Source organism: Eutrigla gurnardus (assembly GCF_963514095.1).
Source record: "Eutrigla gurnardus genome assembly, chromosome: 3".
Lineage (NCBI taxonomy): Eukaryota > Metazoa > Chordata > Actinopteri > Perciformes > Triglidae > Eutrigla > Eutrigla gurnardus.
This window is the reverse complement of record NC_139917.1, coordinates 25368071-25389785: the sequence shown is the minus strand read 5'-3', so window position 1 is coordinate 25389785 and position 21715 is coordinate 25368071. Positions and strand designations below refer to the sequence as shown.

The 21715-nt window shown below is 43.2% G+C and overlaps 1 protein-coding gene across 5 annotated transcripts in view; it reads left to right on the top strand.

The window, feature by feature from the left end:
* Nucleotides 1-876: 876 nt before the first annotated feature.
* Nucleotides 877-21715, top strand: part of inpp4b (inositol polyphosphate-4-phosphatase type II B) — a gene marked incomplete at its 5' end in the record, with an annotated part of 112924 nt that continues 92085 nt past the window's right edge. For 2 of the 5 annotated variants that reach the window (XM_084005593.1, XM_084005590.1), the window contains 2 exons: nucleotides 17238-17369; nucleotides 19689-19805. In XM_084005593.1, coding sequence (XP_083861719.1) covers nucleotides 17238-17369; nucleotides 19689-19805 — 249 coding nt within the window. Of the gene's footprint in view, nucleotides 1065-6885; nucleotides 6931-14447; nucleotides 14567-15361; nucleotides 15501-17237; nucleotides 17370-19688; nucleotides 19806-21715 lie in introns of those variants that run through there. The other 3 variants (XM_084005588.1, XM_084005589.1, XM_084005591.1) reach the window with 3 other exon arrangements.

Genomic DNA, 21715 nt, shown 5'->3' with positions numbered 1-21715 from the left:
AAATTCTTTTATTGCCTCATTTTTTTTCCATATTTGCAGATGTTCAGCCCAGATGTGATGCAGGTACATTTTGTCGAAATAACGCGCACAAGATATACGTCTATTACCTCTGTCGCATTCTCCATTTAACCTGTTGATTTAAACCCGCAATCAAGTTGCCGTTTTCAGTCATATTCAGCAATAACATTACACTCCAATAGAAACTGTCACCGCGCTGTGAATTCTCTCCCTCCTTCTACCGCTCCCCCCCCCTCCTCTCCCCGTCAACCATATGTAACTTTCAGAAATCGCAAGCTGCACAGTGCTGCTGGCTTCGCCGTATGGAGCGCCGCAGTCAGATGCTTGTTAATTGTTTTGCTGCTAGGAAAGGGAAGGGAAGGGTTGGTGGAGTGGAGAGAGCTATAGAGCGGGAGGGAGACAAATGTCAAAAATCAGAGGGACTCCTGCTGCCATATCTGGATGCAGCATTGCCTGCGCAGTGAGAGGAGAAAGTGAGAGAGAGGGAGAGAGAGAGAGAGAGGGAGGCAGATCGGCGTCTCTCTGGCTGCGTTGCTCCATGCAGTCTGGTCTCAGTGCTCTTCTGACAGCCCAAAGATTGATGGATAGAGCCGTGTATCGCACATAACATCAATTCTGTCCCGCTTTCTCTTTCATTCTAAGTCTCACTATCTCATCACTCCTCCCTTCCCCTCTCTCTCCCGCTCTCCCTCTCTCTCTCCTCCCTCCTCTCCCTCTCCTCCACCCAGCGCTGCTCCAGGTTCCCTCGCTGGTCCCTCTCTTCTGTATTAGTTTCCAAAAGGCATCTGTAATGCTGCCGGGGAGCGTGCTTTGAGGCGGCGAGCGGACTGCTATCTTTGTGACAGCGTTTCCCGCCTGGCAAAGCTGCGTGTGAGCCGGGGAGCTGGACTGGACTGTGGTGTTTCGTGGAGGAGGTGGGAGAGAAGGTGGAGGGAGGAAATCCGCGGGGCAAGCCGGACAGATGGAGGACGGCATCCAACACCTGGGACACTGCATGGTTGACATGAAGGAGCTGAGCGCGAACCCTGAAGGACTGACCGCTGCCGGTGAGCTGACCGCACCGTGTTTGTCCGTCTCTTAATCTGTCTCCTCTAGCTCTCTCTCCTCCGTCCTTGGTCATTCAGTTAAACTCCCAAACGCAAGAACGATGTCCGTTTTTTTGCGTATTTTCCCTCTATTTGCATTTGCAGTGACTCTCTCTCTCTTTCAAACACACAGTTTTAAATGCATGATGATCAATATTAAATAGGAGCGCCATTGTGTGGGGTAACTCATGCCTCAGGGTCACATTGTTGCATTTTTTTTTGTACAAAAGAACATTAATTATACACGGTATGAACATAAAGTGGTCTAGGTGAGTTAACAGAGGAATGAGCACAGACTGTCTTCCCAGCCAGGGGGTAATAGAGTACTGGTAATCATTCGGAGCAATGTCATGTTGATAACTTAATAGTCAAAGTGTCTCCACAGATTATTCCTGAGAAGTTATTTTACAACTTAATAGCTGCCTTTTCTACGGGGCTCCTTTGATTTCTCTCAGAATGTTGTCAGTTCTATCAGAGAAGCTTGTCTTACCTCATTTCGGGCAAATTTGATTGAGTAGCACTGCAGAGTTTGAAGTATAAAAAACACGGATTGTTGAAATGTCTACAGATTCTCATGTCTATTTGTGCAGAAGTGCATGTGTGTGCATGCATGTGTTTCTCTTCGTGCGTTCCTCTGTGTGTGTGCTTTGCTTCTTCTTCTTCTTCTTTTTTTTTTTTTTTACTGCAGTCATATTCCATACAGCCTGAATGTGTTGTCACTAATGAGCACTGGCAGCAGAGGCAAACTAGATGTCTCAGTGCCCATCACAACAGGAGAATGCTAAAGAGATTAGCCATATCGGTAATGCCACAAAGCCTGCTCTCCAAGTTTAATACCTTTTCGCTCACCAGAAGGACAGACACTGCGTGCAGCGTCGCTAAGCGCTTGCATTGCCATGCAAGCTCAACATCATTTTCCCCATAGGGATCAGTAAATGGAGGCGTACAAAGAGGGATGAAAGCACAATTCATGATGTCTTGTCTCCTTTGCCTCCAACCACAGAGATACACGCTGAGCCAGCTTACGTGCACAATTACAGACATGCTCACTCACACACACACACACACATATGGAAACGCACACTAAACGTGTCCACTCGGGTGCATTCATATAAATACACGTTGCTCAGGCGTAAACATGCATGCACACTCACACTCATGCTCACCTGATTGCGAACCCCCCGATATCCGCTACTTTAAATTCACAGTTCGAGGCAGACATCTGACAGGTGTGGGAGTATAACAGTAATGACAAAAACCTCACTGTACCTCTGTTTTGTTTTCCTCAAGCATCCTGGGAGACAAAAGGGGAAGAGCAAAGCACACAATTACCATGTTTGGCACGAAAGACAAGTTGACAACCCCGCATTATCAGCCACAAGGTGAAATAGTTTATCTCCTCCTCCTTGACAGGCGCTGCTCAGTAGTTATTAAGGTGGGACTGAATTGGCATTTTACAAGCTCCCCCATCATAAGGAGTAAAAAGTTTTACATATTAAAGCCGCAACGCAAGCGGAGGCATTTTCACTGCACAATGCTGGACGCCACGGAGCGAAACGCCTCAGCCCCGTGCCCTTGTTAAACGTCCACACTCCATGCCCCATCGACGCGACAGTCAAGACCTCCTCTGCACACCCAACTGATTCACAACACTTCATTAAATGCTGGCAACAAAACCATCTGTCCCCTTTCAATCTCCCAGGGCAGTAATGTGACGATAACTCACTCTCCCATTCAGCACCACTTGTCCTAATAGGATGCCTGTTTGTGAAAACATCAATCGCGTTAGCGGTGTGTTAGCCGGGCTAATGATTGAATCATCAGAAAGGATGCGCAGGTGTTGTTTAGGCAATTTAAGGCTACAGCATAGAGAGGGACAGTGGAGGGTGAGATTGGACAATGCGACCTGGAAGAAAAGGAAGATTGCAATTAGTGTGCCTGTGGTGTAGAGTCGGGGGGGCGTGGGGTTTATTGAAATACAGCCATTTATATCCCCAAAATATAAAATCCCATGGTGAGCCAGCCACATAAGTGAATTATTAATATTATCTCAAAATCCAAAGTAAATGATATTCAACATATAAACAGGATTTGTTCTTCGGCACAGGCCCTTACATGTAATATCTATTCATGAAGAGGATAAGCAGGAGTGATTAAGAATATGTGCGATACCCACTGCGAGGGGGCTTATCAAAGCTCTTTTTGGAAATTGCTTGATTTTCTTAGTGGAGCTGGAAGCGCTCGATGGGGACTGGAGCGGTGACAGGCAGTGTTTTGGAGCGTTTCCACAATCATCTTTTTTTGTGGAGTCAGGAATACGGAGAAATCCCATGTGGAATCTGTGTGCGCTCCCCCACATCCCCTACTTCCATTCCTCCCCCGAGTATCTGCTCGGAGCTGGTGCGTGGTTATCACGCCGTGCAGTGGGTGAGGAAGCAGGGCAATGAGAAGGGAAGAGGGTTAAATGATCGCCTGCAAGACCGACAGTTTAAGTTCCTGTACATTAATTAATGTTGTCATTGCAGAGAAATCACCTAGTATGCTCACATCCTCATAAATCTCCCTTCAGCGTGCCTCTTTCTCCCCCCACCGATACCACCCGCAGATGGGGGTGATAGATTGGAGGTACAGTGGGGCTGTGCTGTTATTTCTAGAGCCAGATGAAACTGCAGTGTAGTGGGCGGGCACACCTCATTTGCCTCGGGCCCCTCCGGGAGTTACATCTGCATGTGGTGCCGACTGCCTGCCTGCCACCTCGCCGAGCTCATTACCATATTCATAATGCCAGCGGATATCGATTATATATACCACACCTGTTCCACTTTTCTCCACACACTCCACGACGTTGCAGCGGGATCACCTGGGCGCCGCATGCAGTCACGGTGATGTGATTGAGACGGGCGGTGCAGGTGGTTGACCTTCCCCCCCCCCCCCCCCGTGTGTGTGATGGCTAATTATTGTAATTACACTTTGCGTATATGTTTTGGTCAGCCTGATTCTTGGGGTTAATGACATGCGGTGTGTTTGGTGCTCAAAGACAGGAATGGTGTCACAGTGTACACAACAGGTGTTCTCACCTCCACATAATTCATTTTAATGACTTGGGATGTTGAGCGACTGTGAACATGTGAACGACAGCTTCCAGAGGTGGACTATTAAATGTCATGTATTCGCTCTTAAAGATGCAACGTGCTGTAACGTGCGCTGTCAGTTTTATAATCAAAGCATCCCGCCGTGATCTTCCTATAAATACTTGACGCACTCAAAGGCTTTGCTCTGAAATTCAGACATCTTTTGAACTCCAATCCTCCTCCCGCCTCGAGCATATCTAGCTGCTTTGCCATGCGTGGAGGCTATGTCTCATGATCGGTATCCCCAACCCATATCAGACCCAGACTCTGCTTTACTTCTTATCTGGATTCAATTAGTTCTGCAGTGACAGGTATTTTCCACTGCTTCCTACCACACTCTGGATGAATTGGCGTCGAGCACAGATGGAGTCCTCCAAAGTAACTGTGCCGTTCAAGTGACAGTCCCTTATGATGGCACACAAGGCCCAACAGCTGGCGCTGTCCCAGCCCACCCAGCTGAGGGGCTCTCTGTTTCCGCCACACAACGTGTCATCCAGGCTTATTAAAGTTTCATCAACACTCACAAGGAAGTCGCCGTGGCGATGACATGAGGAGACATGACCCCCGAGGAACGGGAGGGTGATGATGTGAATGTGAAATCCAGGGAGCGACGCAGAACGTTTTTTTACATGCACAATTTGCCTTTTTGTGTGTTTATTAACTCTCCCACTCTTTTGATTAATTAGATTGTTACTGTAACAGGTATTGCGCTAGGTTTGCATTAGCCTGTTTATTTAAATGTGACCTGTACTAGCAGCAGCTGACAAACTAAAATCTCTGACATGATTTCATTTACAATTTTGTCAATATATATCCGAATATTGTGATTCAGGAGTGGGTCATCAAGTACTCGGAGGGTCTGCGGTTCGATCCCCAGCTTCTCTAGATCCTGATGAGCAGGTTCAGTTCATCAGTGTATGATTGTGTGTGTGAATGGGGTAAATGTTGGCATGTGTTGTAAAGCGCTTTGAGTGGAGTAGAAAGGCGCTCTATAATTATCAAGTCGATTTTGGCTGAATTCAGATATGAACTGCTAGTTGCTTGTGTTTTTTTTTTCTCATCAAGTTGCGCCGCGGTAGACAAGTGACACTTTACACTGGGTAATGCTAATGATTCCCATAATTTGGTATACTTGTCATTAATTGGCAATCATTGTTTATTTTTAAATGAATTGAAATGAAACATTCCAAAGAGCACCTGTAAAAGAATTAAAGCAATGGTATGATTTTAACACACGGTTTCTCAATGCAATCAAGGCCAAACTCATCGCTTTCTAAAATCCTTTCACAAAACATGTGATAAATTATCTTGAATTTGAACGAGAGAAAGATTAACATGTTGCATTTTCTGGATCTATTAGCATAACTATGGATCAGCAGGAAGCTCATATGGATATACAACCTTTTTTTAAGTGCAAAAATTCTTCATCAATGGAAGATCCTAGAACGACTGCTAATTAGGCAGATTGAGGTGTCTGGTTGGTGGTGTTATTTTAGGATAGGCACATTTAATATCCTCCCAACATGAAATCTTGTCTTTCACTGTTTCTTCCCTAAATGTTGCATCATTTTTGTGACTGTTTAGTCTGATTTAAGTGGATTTGTTCTCTGCAAAGACCTTGAAATTGTACGATGCAAGGACATACAAATAAATTGACTCAACTTGACATAAAAGCGTGGTGACTGAAGTCATTACAAAACAGTAAAATATTTTTAGTGAAGGGTTCTCATTATGTAAAATGGCTATTACCTAAAGTCGTGTGGCTCCCATACATCAGCTTGGAGTGTCCACGGCCCATTAGTGGGGTTGATGAGCCTTGGAGTGGCCAATTGTGTCCAAGCACCCCAGGAAGAGCAGCGTTTAGTGGCTTCTGGGCCCCGCTACGTGTTGCACCACCGTGCAGGTGTTTCATCTATTTGCTGTTTGAATTGTTGCGTGTCGGACCGGGACAGTGATGAATGAGATACAGCTGACGGATGATACAAGCAGTCAGTCCTCTACTCGTCATTATGGCACAAGCCCTCCAGGACAATGGATACCTGGATTCTCTTGTTCTGACGCTCACAAAGGATGCACTGTGTTTGCATAATCTGACACGAACACTTAGACTTATCGCTGTGGCATTTTGGGAGCCTGTCATGCTCCTGGCATGCTAGGATATATCTCTGAAGATTTGTTTTGGCTCTGATTGTAATAGTTTATGTGTCCACAGCGGCGTTGGATCAGATTCCAACCTCTTAGTCTGCTTTATATGCTGTGTGTCTGTGTGTGGTGTGGGTTTTACTTCTCTTACTTGAAATAGAGAGACACTACTTCAGTGCTGAAACAATTACTGGATTAATCAAAAATGGGAATTGTAAGAAAAGTAATCCTCAACAATTTTGATGAAAAGTAGGAAAACATGCTAAACAAGTAAACTGCTAGTTTGTTTGTCTTTGGGTACATTATTAAATAATAATACAAATAATTGTGTGTTATTTCTATGTTATATTCGATTGTCCTAATGTTTACTTTTTTATCTCTCCTACACTCTCTCTCTCTCTCTCTCTCTCTCTCTCTCTCTCTCTCTCTCTCTCTCTCTCTCTCTCTCTCTCCTTTCTCGCTCTCTCTCCCTCTCCCTCTGTCTCTCTGTCTGTCTCTGTCTCTCTTAGGTGTTATTCTAACACCCAAGCTGCCCCAGGTGGAGTTCAGCCTTGGTAAGTCCTGTGTTTAAGGCTTATTTTGAGGATTTCCTGCACTTTTCTTACATCCCTGTAAGCACGTTAGATAAAGGACACTTGGACACGCTTGCATGGTTGCACAATTCTTCTAATGGTCCAGAAACACAACAGAGGTCTGTGGCCTATCACGCCCCTAATATACATATAAATGTAACTGTTATAAGCAGCCACATGCTGAACGTTACACTAATGCAGAAGTCGGTTAGAATGAGTGGCATATCTGCCGACATCCTTAATGTCTTCTCAATGCTGATTCATGCAAACGTCCCCAAGTACTGTTAGAAGGGGCAACACAAAAAAAAGGCACAGAGACAACATTAGACAGAATGGCAAGAGGAGGCTTTTGAACTCTCGTGGAGATGGCCTCATTCATTTTTCATGCGACTGAGATGTTAGAATTCTATTTCTAGACAATTCATTGTGGCTCAGGTCAAGTTTCTTAAAGTGAAAATCCAAACAGAAATATTATTCCTGTGGTCTTTGGCAAAGAGATTGACAGCATCAAAGACCGGCTTCCTGGCTCCCTTGTTTCTATCTTTTGAGGCAACTGCAACAAAGGTTTCCCACAGTCGCAATAAACAAAGAGCGACGCTTGCAGATATAAAGCCAGGAATGTGGCGAAATAGTATTAGAATTCAACAAATAAATCCTTCCTCAAGTCACTTACTGACCTCCCTACCTGGGCAGTGCTCAGTGTATGACCATCACAACCGTTTTCATTGTGTTTAAGCTGCAACAGCATGTCCTGATAGTCCCATTGTCCTTATTGTGACCCACACACTCACAAAACACACAACTATGAATGTAGGTCCACACTTTAAGATAAAGGTGTATCAAAGAAAGCTTTGTAATTCTTGGTTTGGTTCCTAAATGTTCTATTTGAATTTCTACTCAAATGATATTCTGGGTTTCAGTGTTGAATAGAAAGAACTATTTGAATGTAAAAATATCTGTCACGGTATATAGAATACAGCTGGCACAGACAAATACCATGTCCCTCTTTAATTGCCCCGGTTGAATGTGTGCTGAATGTAATGTACAATACATCTGTCAACCACTCAATGACTGCCTTCAACCTCTCTCCCTCTCTCTCTCTGTCTACACACACACATGTACACACACACACAGTGTGGTTTGAATGAAACATTTAAAGGGCAGAGAAAATAAATAACTATTCAAAAACAGAAAGGAGAGAATGTGAACCTGAATCTTCCAGCCCACAAAGTAAAAACGAATTATTGAAAAACAGTAGAAACAAAAATATATGTGAGCTTCTTTCTGAAGTACTCAGTAAGGAGTACAAAAAAACAAAGGCATCGTCACTTGACCCCCAGTATAGACCAGAGCCAGGCAACTCGAGGTCTGAGTAGTTTGTTTTGATTTTTGTCTAATTTTCAGAGAAAAGCGTGCAGTGCAGTGCATCATATATAAGCAAGAAAACATCGATATAAACCCTCGCCTGGGTGAGAAGTCTGAAGTAAATTACTACCTTTTTTCAGTTTGTTAAAACTTTGTTCCAACAAACTGAGTATAAGAAGTAGTTATTGTTAATCATGTGCACATGTCCCCGTGTCTGCGTGTACAGCAGCGGCGTGCCACAATCGACTTTGCAGCTAATTAACATTTAATTACATCACTGTAGAAGAACATTGTTTCCAGGGGAATAAGGCTGCTCTTAGATAGTAATGGGAAGCCACAGAAAATAGTAAACAGCTGTTTTCACTCCTTGTGTCGGGTAAACGGAACCTCATGTTAAAACAACGTTTGTTTTACAAACTTTAGGTGTGGCGTTTGAAACAAGTGGCCATCAAAGCTGCTATAAGATAGGGAGCATTTCAACATGATGATGCATGGCTGATCCTAACAATGTGCACAAACACTAAAAGTAACGTTGGATCCAGCATTTTTGGGATCTGACCCAAAGTATAGACTAGAAGTCATGATGTCTCTTCTGTGTCCCCTAATTATACGGAAGTGCAGTAGTTAATCATTGGAGTACCTCTTTCAAACAAACAGATTCACAAATGCGTGCACTTATTCTGTCAGCAGAACATTCTGTGGCCTTTACTGCGGTCAATGCAATAATTTCAAAGTCATCGATTATGACCAGTTATTAAATATCAAACTATATAAAGCCTCTCGGCTTACATGAACTGTAAACACAGACTGAGCAAACATTTCCTCCTCACTTCTGTGTAGATACAACTGAAATATAGTGGTCGACTTTTTTTTATCTGTCACTTGCTGGATTTTACTACTGCAACTTATGTTTCCAAACCAAGAAATGACGAGGATATATATATATATATATATATATATATATATATATATATTTACACACACAGTTATGACAAAATCTGACTTTTTATTCCTACAAAAACTATTTCAATGTCTTTTGTTCTTTTTCATGTAATGGTCTTTGCTTCTTTACAGCACTGACACAATGGAGTTTCTTTTACTTCCCCCCCCCCCCCCCCCCCCCGCCACAAAAACAAGTGAATATATAATGCTCTTCATCATTGTCTGAGCTGGAGTATTACAAGACAGATGTTTTAAAAAATACATTGTCAATATTTCACCCTGGAAAAAAAAATTGCATCCATTTAGCATAAATATCCAGAAGTAACCGATGCAAATTTGTCAGCTTGACAAATTCACTCTTATTATACATATCTTCATTCAGCAGGCCCCATTCACATACGAGACGACAAATTACAGGCATTATATTTAAGTACATCATATGCTTGTCAATATCTTATAAATGAACATGAGTGGTGAGCGGCACTGTGCAGCGGCTGAAGGACGTGTTTATCCCAACCAGAGAGCCCCTGTTTTCCCTCAGTTCCACACGGACCCACTGGCAAACAGGTGTGCAAATGGCGTCGCATGCAAATAACGTTGTCAAATTAATTGAAGCGTGGAAATAATTATCATGATGAATAAGCATCTTCCGGAGATGAGCGTATATTCCCGTCTCCTGTGGCAACTCCCGGGGCTCCCCTCACGATTAAATGGAATTTAGATTTATTGTGGGGTCTCAGAGGCACACTGCATTAAAACTCATTTCCAGCAAATTCATCTTGAAAGGGCTCAGCATATTCCAATCATACAAAATAAATACAGCATGGTAATTGAAGCCTCCAAGGATGGGCAAACATTATTACTTCAATTGCTCAATTGTTATGGTAATTTAGGATTCGGTCTCAGTATACTTTGGTGGTTAAGTCGCTCGACTGAAATTGCGAGTCACGTCGTCGTCGAATTAATTCTCACCTAAGCTAAGGCGTTTAATTCACTAATAAGTGAACAAAAATGTACGAAAGTCCTTTCAGGGACTCTATCCTGCACTCGATCCCTTATTTGAATCTCTCTCTAACTTTAATAGACCGCACTCGTCTTCCCTCCTCCATGTCAGTCCCTCATTAACTCCCCTCTCGCTCGGGCTTCCTTCCTCCAACTCCAAATGCCTCTCTAAGGGCCTGGCTTGTTCTTTCCCTATGTTGCCCTCTTTATTTCCCCTTCCTGCCACACCCACCCGCCATCGTAATAGCTCTGACCTCACCGGGTCAGCCTAAGTGTCACATCCCTGTAAGAGAGCCAGTCTGGTGATCCACGCTTGGCCACCCAGTTCCTTTTCAATCACCAGCATGTCTGTGGTTTACTGCAGCGGGGGGGGGGGGGGAGGGAGGATCCCTCAGGCAAATAAGATATACGGCCCCATATGTGACTGATGGGGACGGTCAGCAGCGTATCTGCACTATACCATCTTAGGTCATGCATGTAAAAAAAAGGAAAATAATGATAGAATCATGGCAAGAAAAGTCAAATTTAGAGAAAGCTGGAGCAACAAAATGATATGAGGTGATGCTATGATGAAACAGAGTGAAAGGAAAAACCCTGGTGGCCTCTCGTGATCACGTTAAGTGTGTCATCGCATACAGAAACGTTGTGGGTTCATGAACAGTTAAACATCTTTTGCACATACAGTGTTGACACCACAGATCACAGGCACACAGATGCTTTTTGTATGAGCATCAGTGCAAATGAAAGTTTCCATTCCTTAGTTTCGGTTTGTGCCTGTACACAAACTCCTCTGCTTCAGCCTCCTTTTTTTCTCTCTTTTTTTCCTGCATGAGAAAATGTGAGACCTCCTTTAATGTGAGTCCAAAAGACCTGGCACCGGATCTTGAAGAGAGAAAGGGAATGTGGAATCAGAATAGCTCCTAAGAGAGAATACATGCCAATGCTCTGCTGCACTATAAGATATTCTACAACTCTTGCCTTTTCCCAACAACAGCTGTGAAGAGAATCTCTCAATGTTACTGCCCAATAGGAAATATCGCCTGAATGATTGACGATTGGGCTCTAAGATGATCGATGATGGATTTCCCATTGCAGCTAATCCCACCCGATTGTAAAATGTGCGATTAAATATATATTCACCTCAGCCTTGTTTATGTTTGTGTTTCCCTTTCATTACCTCCTCTGGTTTTGTGGGAACACGAGATGAGTCTTGAAGACTCTGAATGCTTTTAAAGCTGAAAATGTGCCGTCATGCCGCATCACAGCCCACGCATCCGAGGTAATATCGTACAGATGAGATGGCCACCGTTCAAATTATGCAAGGGGTTTTCAATCTTGGAAATGAAACCCTTGATGTCAAAATCTAAGGGATCATAGTCTTTACAGCATGACAAATGACCAAAGTACTTTTATTTTTTGCTGTAACAACTGTTTATATAGGCAATAAATCCATTTAATGTATACACTTACAATACCTAAACTATATCCTGGTCAACAAATGGGGTTTCTTCCATCAGCATCTCCTTGTTTGATATCCGTAGCACTGCAGCGCCGTTAACACGTGTTTCTAGGTTTGCCTTCTGCATGCATTGAAGTTCATCTAAACCCAGTTATTCCCGTCATGGTTCACTCCCTGCTCCCCTGCTGTGGCGCTGCTCCTCACTCCCAGACTCGCTTACCAATTCTCAGGCAAAACCGAGTGTGTCAGCCCAAGGATGTAGAGACGGTTGTTCGTGGCTTTAATAGAGTGTTTTTTCAATGAGATGTTGTATTTTGAGTATTCTCAAGTGAGCCGAATCACAAGACAATTGGCCAATGTGGTTTATTCTAATGCAGTTTGAATTTTTCAGTAGCAGTATCCATCAGAGTCTTTTTAGATCCTGACCAATGAAAAACTATTATTTATATTTATATATATTATAAATTATTTATTCAAAATATGAAGATAGTTATTTGTGAAACACCGCTCTCAATATGTCTTTTCAAGTCAAACAATTTTTAATTGAACCCCTTCAATATTTAAGTATGTCAACTAACCTTCAACCACATATTTCTCTGCTGTTTTTGATGAAATGCGTGGAGCTTCGGTTGAAAAGGAATAGCAAAGTCACAGATTACAAGGAAAGCTTTGAATGTATGCTCAAAGCGTCCTCCTCCTTTCCGTTGCATTCTTGCAGACACGTGTGTGACAAATGCTCATTAAATCTGCCAATGTTTGTGTTGCTTTTGTTAAAGAAGCCATGGGCAGTCACCTCGACAGTACAATCATAAACTGCCATTGCTGCTGTGAAATGTGCAAACGTGCACATCACGACCTGTTTGTGTGTGTAAACAAAGGCTGGCTGATCAGAGCGAGCATGTTTGCAAGTCGAAAAGGCGAAGCACATTACGCTGTTTTTTGTTGTAGTTGATAACACCCAATCGGCTGGAGCGTATTTTGTTTCATACATCTTTTGTATTTTTGCATTTTTTTGTATTGTTGCTATGCAACCAGTAGTCAATAGTGCAGTTTAAAGGAATACCTTCCGATCACAGTGACTAAGGTTTGTAAAATCATATACCGTAGCTCCGGGTATCCAGAAACAGTCTCCACAGAAGGCCCGCCTCTCAATTTATCCGATTGGACAAGAGGGGAAAATACTTTTTCTGCTCTGTTTCACTCGAGTTGCGAAAATGTGAGACGCATAGAGCCAAAACACAAGGCACTCAGCAGTACGCAAGACTCTTCACCCTCATTGAAAACAACCAGCCGCCCCAGATTGCTAGAAAGTGTTCTGTCTGATCGGGTCCTTGTGCTCTGCATGGATGTATTTCTGTACATCTTAGTACAACTACAAATTGAAATGATCATTTTCTCCAGGTGCACATTGGAAAAGAAGCACTTTACCACGCAGATTTTCTCATCCCTTTACCTTGCACATCAGAGAGATAAACCGCCTCTAAACTCTAGAAAACAAAGGCCTAGATTTTTTTATTTTTTTGGTACCCTGCTTCAAAACCCATAACTTCTTTTTGCAACTTTATGCTCGCTCTTCAACCCTTTAAAATACCTCCCACAAGAACCCTTTTCATCTCCAGTTGCTGTTCAGCTCACTTTAACATTAAAATCAAGCCCGTGAAGATGGAGCTGCACACAAAGAAGCAATCTTCAGCCCTTACCCTTTTTTAATGGAATTTCACCCACTGTGTAATATTATCCATGCTTTTTATTTATTTTTTATTGCAGAGTAATGTGTGAAACTGACCAGGCATAGCGAGCAGATCAATTCCTGTTTACATGCCAGAAATGTGCCTGGTAGATAAAACGGCACTCTTGGACAGGATCCAACAAGGTTACTGAACACAAATTTGTCATTACTGTACTCTAGTGTGTACAGATGAATACGTAGATTCAGAGCCATACGGTGTAAATCACTTATCTGGTTGGGTGTTTTCAGAGGCCTTCTAGTTGTAGGAGATGGGAACAGAAGAGTCGGATCTTAAAAACAGCCACAGAAATGTTTTCCTGCACAAGATCCAGGAAAGATTAAGCCGTTTTGTTGCTTTTTGTCTCGATCAAAACTTTAATATTTTTCTTTAAAAGTACCTCAAGAGATAACAAGGATGTTTAATTACAGTCGTGTTTATCGAGGAAAGATGCATCCGTTTAGCTGTGATCAGCAAGTGTTATCTTGTTGAGTTTCTTTTCGTGACCAGGAAGCGTTGGTTTCCTATGAAGGAATTGCGGGATGCAAAGTCTTTCCTGTCCTTGGAAGCCAGCGGGTCGAGTCCCGCTGAGTGACAAGCTGCTTTTATTGTCGGAAACGAAAGGCCTAATAAAACCGATATCTCATCTCGAGAGGAAAACTGCCATTTGAATCAACTGCCGAGGCAACAGTTTAATATCTCAATGTACATATATTTTATTTCCCCCCCCCAAAACTTGTATTGTGTTGTGAGGACAGCAGATTTATCTGCTTTGTTCTTTGTGGTGATGCAGCTCTTTAGCACTTTGGCATGTGACGTCTACTCTGACAGGAGATATTTATAAATCCTCTACCTGAGCCATCCCGTTTACTGTCATTCTCCATTTGTGTCTCAGTGTCATGATTTGTGTCACTTATGTGTTATCATAAAGGCTTATCTGCCCCTCTCATCTTCTCCTTCCTCCTCCCATCCTCTCCTCCCTCCACCACCTCTCTTCTCTGTAGCCTGTAATGATCTGGTGGCCTCAGGCGGTGACAGGAAGCCCAATGCTTTGGTCCAGGTGGCTGTCATAGATCCCCACAAGCAGCACCTCGTCTCTCATGCCTGCACAGAGATAGTGGAGGTAAGGTCACACACACACACACACACACACACACACACACACACACACACACACACACACACACACACACACACACACACACACACCTGTACAGACATACACACACAATCCTCTTTCTGCCTCTCTTTGACCTTTTGGTGTTGTTCTGCTGTGTCTCCGGGTCACTGGGTCCTGGTTCATGTTCTGTCTCTCCGTCTCTGCCTGCCCTCCTTTTTTTTCAACCTTTTTTCCACCATCTGAGTCAACGAACTGGAACGGACAAATTTAACTTCCCATTTAATACGACAGTCTAGACCAGACAGCCGAAAGAGTTGGCAAGTGGCCCTCAATATTTTCAGTATGTGTTCGGGGTTTCATTACGTGGGAGTTCCATACAGTGAGAGTGTTTCTGTGTTCTTTAACCTCTTTAAATGCTTCTTTTATTACCTCCAGTTTGACAGTGCTGTTGTCAAGGTAACAGTCACACAAGTGTTTCTTGGGCAGCAACAGCTGACCCCAGCCCAACTATGCAACACACTCACGGACACACACACACACACACACACACACACATTTTTCTCTCTTCATATGAGGGCAAAAGTTTCCTGACTTATTTTATTTTCCACATAATCCAGTAAATGTGCATAACCGTCTCTTTCAACGACTGCATTTCAACTGCTTTTCCCCTCAGTCCCGTCAAGGGAACAGCTGTGTGTGCGTGTGTGTGTGTGTGTGTGTGTGTGTGTCCGTGTGTGTGTCCGTGTGTGTGAGTCCATGTTTGAGTCTGTGTGTGTGTGTGTGTGGAAACACAGGATGTGGTAGGATACTGTATGCTGGCTCAGCCAGCTCTGCAGACACTCAGAGTGCCGCTGGAGTTTTGATTTCATGGCTCTAATGTTCAGGATTTTGAGTCGGATCTGAGGATATGGACTGCTTTCGTCTTCACAAAAAACGGGTATGTGTGCATTCTGTGTGATTTTACAAGTCTGTTTTAAAAGAGAGGTTTTGCTGCCTCTTAAGAGGTGTTTAATATAGTCTTGGGGGGGTTCTTCTCTGCCATATATTCCTTTTATTAGTCTGGATAGTGTGATTTAAGTGAAGATACCTGCTATATATAGCCCGTATATTTAGCACGTCACACAAAAATCAGATCAGTAATGGAGTCATTTTGACCCAGAAGCAGCACGACATTGAAATAATGAGTGTGACTTTGAAATCCTCCTTGGATGAAGCGTAAGTCTGTCTTGTAGAGGAACAGAGGTTACTTGTCCGGACAGTGTTAACCAGCAAAGCTTCACACTCATACATCTTCCAAAATGCACAGCAGCAGATGTTCATTAACCTGGAAGGCCAAAGGTAAAGGAGTGTGTGTGTGTGTGTGTGTGTGTGTGTGTGTGTGTGTGTGTGTGTGTGTGTGTGTGTGTGTGTGTGTGTGTGTGTGTGTGTGTTCGTGTGTGTGTGTGTGTGCGTGTGTGTGTGCATGTGTCTATGTGTGTGTGTGTGTGTGTGTGTGTGTGTGTGTGTGTGTGCCGAGCCCCACTATGTGTGTATAATGCATCTAAAGACGGCTCAACTGCCACTTGTGTTTCTCCCGTTGGTCACATTCCCTGAATGCCTGCTTCCAGCAGCTGCTGCCGGCTTTGACTGGACACAGATTGGACTTTTCATTGCTTGAAGGCGTCAGCATGTAGTAGGTGTATTATCAGGAATCCACGGTATATGATATAAGGGTTTAATTTAGAAGATAAATGATGGAACAAGCCCTCTTTAGTCTTACCCATGAATCACCAGACAAGGGGTCATGTAAAAAGAACAGGGTAGCATTAAATCACTTTGAATCTGGACTTAACTCCTCTTCAGTTTAAATAAATCACCGCTCAAGGTGGTATTTATGGAAAAAGTCAGTTTTATGCAATACATTGCCTCTTTATATATCTTAAATTACTAACTAATTACTACTGTACCAAAACATACAACAATGTGTTACCCTGTTTTACAAGTACTGTAATCAGACGCATCATTAATCAGTTGATTAATATTATTTTAAATTCTATTAAAAGGCATGTTAATCCATGTTGTTATAAATTACAATAACTTCACAAATAGCTCACTGTTGATACTCAATAATATTCATTCACTGTTTGGTGTGAAACTAGGGCACAGTGCCACATTTCCACAAAGGCAGAGCCTTTTTTTTTTTATCCCCACAGACCAAGTGTATGTCTCAATGTGGGCACAGTATCCTAATCTACTGTTGGTAAAACAGAAAGGAACAGTGACAACTTAAGCAGAAAATCTAAAGCCCTCTCAGTCTCCTTAAAGTGCAATAGGAAACGTCTTGGACGAATCGTATTTGAAGCGGGAGACACAGAAACGCTATCTAGTATCTCGTCGGAAAATCCCGTTCCTTAAACACGGGCAGCGGGTCCAGGGGTGGTGGTCCTCCAGAGGATTTGACGTCACCCAAAGCCAAGGGATAAAACAGCCTTTGATGTCATGCTAGTCAAGCGAAGAACCCCGCCTGGAACTAGTCCAAAAAGTCTAGTGTGTGTGTGTGTGTGTGTGGACAACCAATCCAATCATACACACACACAAACACAAGCCCTCTAATGGCCTAAATTGGCCAAATCCACTGAGATTTGCAACCCAAACACAAAAAAAACAAGAGAGGGGCTGCTGTTTCCCATGGCATATGTTGACCACTTGTATGACAGACGGCTTTACTTCGCTGTGTAGATGGAGACAGGCTTACCACTTTAGCTCATCTCAGCCCATCAGTAGCACTAAGAAGATTCAGCCACAGCTGAGGCTGCCAACCATGCTGGTAAGTCTGAATGAGGCCTATTCAGCGTGCCAGTGAGGCAAGTGTAAGAGCTTATGTGTCTCTCTCTGTGTGTGTGTGTGTGTGTACCTGCACCTTCTTGAGTATAATGGCTCTGTCTGTCTTTTTGTTGGTGTACATTCCTGGTGTATATATCCAGCTTTACACTGAGCTCAAAGCAGTGCAATGGTTCCACTGTGTCTGCAGCCCCTCTGCTGAATAGGGCTGCGTGTGTTTTAGGATGTTTGTGTACAAAAACCACAAAAGCTTCATGGCTCGGCAGCAAAATGGCACAGAGCATCAAGACTGGTATTACCATGTCTAGAGAGGCTGAAACAAGAAGCGATAGACTTGTTTTATTTTCCCTCAGTCAGCGCATGGAAGATTTCTGAAGGATCAGCAGGGTTAGCGGTGCGGCGAGGTGGTGTGTTTCCTCCGTCCATGTGCAGTTGAACACATAATTCTGACCGTGTGTGTGTGTGTGTGTGTGTGTGTGCTAAGTCCACTGCTGTTTTTATGTTTTGGCTCCGCATCCTCCCGACATCCCTCGTTGTAGGACTTACAGCTTGTTGGTGTCAGACAGTTTTACCTGAGCTTCAGTCCAAATTAATCTTTTGAAAGCACAATCAAACCATTGGCATACAGTTATTGACGGTCGTACTTTGCATGCCGCCACCAGTGTGCAGCGTCAATGCCCAACTAAATGTGATCAATCAACTAACGCGTTGTAGTGAAGCAGGACTATTTCATTTATTTTATCCACCAACGTAGATTTTTACTTGCATTTGGCGGGTGTTCATTTGGGAAACTGGCTTCAATTATCCAAACTTGCCCTTCATTTAACATTTATTTTGCCTATCAATAACAAACTGATGCAATGTTACGTTTTTTTTATGTAATAATCAGTCATCGTTAAGGCAGACCTGTGCACTGACTCTTTGGAATTGGATTAAGCTGCTATTATGACTGCATTCCTTCTTATGTTTAAGGTGTGTCTGACAGTTGTGTGTTGAATTAGTGAAACACATTACATCACCGTGAACACTCGTTATTACACTTGTGATTTTGCCTCAGTCATATACCAAGGTATCTATAATGGATCTTACCCTCACCAACCAGCCTACGTTGTGGCTGCTGTATGATCATACATTCATACGAGTCTGCCAGTCTGTCTATGTCAGTGTGATTACTGCTCCCCAGCCTGTCCACACACGGTCCCAGTTGGTTGCGTTCTAGAGACGCCCATCAGAGCGGAGCAGAGGAAGAGGAAGCCCCCACTGTAAACACAAAGTGCTTTGAATTGGTTCAAGTAGACAACACACAAATGACCAAACAATCCTCGCGTCTTCCCAGAAAATCCCCTCGACTTCTGGTGAAATACAATTCACTTGTATTAAGATCTACTGCAGATTCTAGACACTGTAAGTCCATTATTTGAAAGACTTTAATTTGGAGGGCAGGTTATCTATACAGTAACAGATTAAATTCAAATAAAAGAACGATTGTGAAAGATGTGACCTGAAAAGGCTTAGAATTAAAAGCCATAATTGAGCCAAGCGAATATCTAACTAAACTTGAAATCATAACATGTCGTTCACCAGTTTTTGCAAATAAAATGGATGATTCCTAACAATTATAAGCACCTGTGTGTCAAGAACATTGAGACAAATGCAGGATGTTTGTAACAAAGGGCATTATCTGTTAACTGACAGAGAAACCGACCTTTTTCACGATGCTCTCCCTTGTTTGACAAACGTTCCTCCCAACAGGTGAAACTGAAAGACACTGTAATAAAATCAAGGTCTCTGCAGGTCATGTCAAACAAGCCCTGCAGTTCAAAAGGCCTGGAAGTTACCGTTTATGATTGATTGTGAGTGAATATTATCTCATGCCACGCAGCCCTCTGGTATGTTTGAGGACCCAACACAGGCTGTTGTGGACACTGGTTTAATCCTATTGCCACTCTGTCACCGTGCTAACTTACCTGTCAACACTTGTTGCTCCTGGCCTGCTGTCTCAGTAGGGAGACTGTAATTATGCCAACGCTCCAGGTAGACCCACCAGGGAGAGCTCTATCTTCTCCTTTCCTGTGCCCAGGGGAGGCGGCGGGGGAGATGAGGGGAGTGGGGAGAAACGCCGGGGGGGAGGAGGACAGATCGAGCCCAGCTGTTGGATCATTTACCCACCCGAGTCCCCCTCCCTCCGTTTTGTCCCTTCGGCTTCCTGCCTTCTTTTTTTTTTTTTTTTTTGCAGTACAAATGTGCCTATCAGGGTACACACACATGTCTCACCCCGTTTCTGTGTTGTCCCTCTCTATGACAGGCTAACAAAGACCCACTGTTCCTGACGGGGGTGACCTTCCCTTCAGAGTATCCTGCTAGCCCCGAGACACTAGTCAAGCTAACTGTGTATGATGCAAAAGACAAGAGCCAGGAATCAGTGAGTAAACAATTGTTATGTTGCTTTGTGTTCGTTGTACTTTGCATTTGTGTGTGTGTGTGTGTGTGTGTGTGTGTGTGTGTGTGTGTGTGTGAGGCAGCGAGATGATAATGAGAATGTGTTCAAAGCCAGCCGTGAAGCAGTCATCCCACATGTTTGTTGTGCGGCGCTAAGCTTTAAACTTTACAGAGGACGACCATGAAAAGCTGCGAGAAATCTGCAGCGGGATCTCATTATGTTTATATTTGTCCTACGGATTTGGTGGCGCGACGAGTTGTGTGTTGATTTACAGCACCCAGCGAATTATGGTGCTATCTCAGCAATCATTCATGTGAGGATCTTAGCCTCGAGTTCGGAAGGAGAAAGGGTGTGCGCGGCCTTCGATGAGCATCCGAGCGTGGAGGCCCGTCGATCCCGTGAGAGGAGCGGCCAACGCATCAGAGGCAATGGGAAAGAGAGGCAGACATAGACTCCTGAATGGGCCGGGCCCTCTGATTCAGTCATTATAAACAGACTTTATAAGAGGCTCTCCACTGTGGGTGTATCCGTGAACCTAATCCAGCACCCTGCACAACCCTGGGAAGCATTCACAAGCTTTCTGATGAATAAGCACTCCATCATTGCAGCGGTTTGTATTCGAGATGTATCGCATTAAGGCCTCTGATTTTGGTCGGCACAAACACGGTTCCAACATCATATTTGTGTGGGGAAAAATCTTTTTTTCTTCTTGCCCTTACAGTCGTAGTTATGTTGTTTTGTAGCTTCAAAGTTGAAACTAAGCCTCTTGCACCCAGGTGGGCGGGTTGTACAATTTGATGTTTGTTTTAGCCTCAAACAGAGTTTTCTTTCCCCCTGCTGAGACAGTTGCTTATTGCAAACCCAACGGCGAGGTGTAGTTGTGTAGGTGTAAACCCAGGTCAAATGGTCTGATTATCTTCCGTACGGAGCTTTACCACAATAAGATGAAAGACTTCTGAGTCATTCTAAACAGACACTGCACGTATATAAAGTGAAATCATTTGAAATACAGGAAGCATCTTCATGATGCATCCTGGAATTCATCAGACACCTGAGGACATTTTTTTTAAGCATCTCCAAACACCATTTCCTCTGGATAATTTAATGAATATTTTAATTTGTGTCAATTTATTTTGGAGATCTGTTAGTTCATGCAGTCATGTATAAACACAGACACGTTAACTTTTCCACAGAATGTGCCCATGTGATTAACTCAATTGAAGCTTTTAATGACTTAAAAAACAAACAATACACCATAATAAATGGAATCAGGTTTTATAGTCTGTAGTTCCGTTTCCCTTATCTTTTATGTGAGAGTTTTCATGCAGCGCTCCATTTATTTTCATTTTTGTGGATTGGTGTTAACCTAGCTATAGTCATCATTTGCCTCTTTGAATTCAGCCTTGAAACATAATTCCAGGTAGACTTTGATTAAAATTGGGGAACAATTGGAATATTGTATGGTGTATATTGAATATTCATGTTGAACAACACCCTTGTGAGCTCAACACTGTATAAACTCTCCATTCATTCCCCACCTCCTTCCTAGGGGTGTTTCTTTTGTTGTGTTGTGCATTGCGTCGCCACCAGAGGTTTTACAACACAGAATGTGGCCAGGCACACCTGGATATACCATTTATTTTACCGGTGCCTGGTAAAATAAAGTAGTTTATAAGAACCGCTTCATTAAAAACAGAAAACAGGCAGTTTTTCGAACAGTGCTGTTATATAAGTTAAAAACGATTCTATTAACTGCTTTAGAATTTGGGAATTTGAATGTCTGTCTTTCATCCTGTCCCTCACTCAGTTTCTCTGTGAGTGATCCTCCTCAGTAGCTGCTGCCAGTCTGTCAAGAATATCACAGATACGCAACACAGCATTTCACTCAAGCT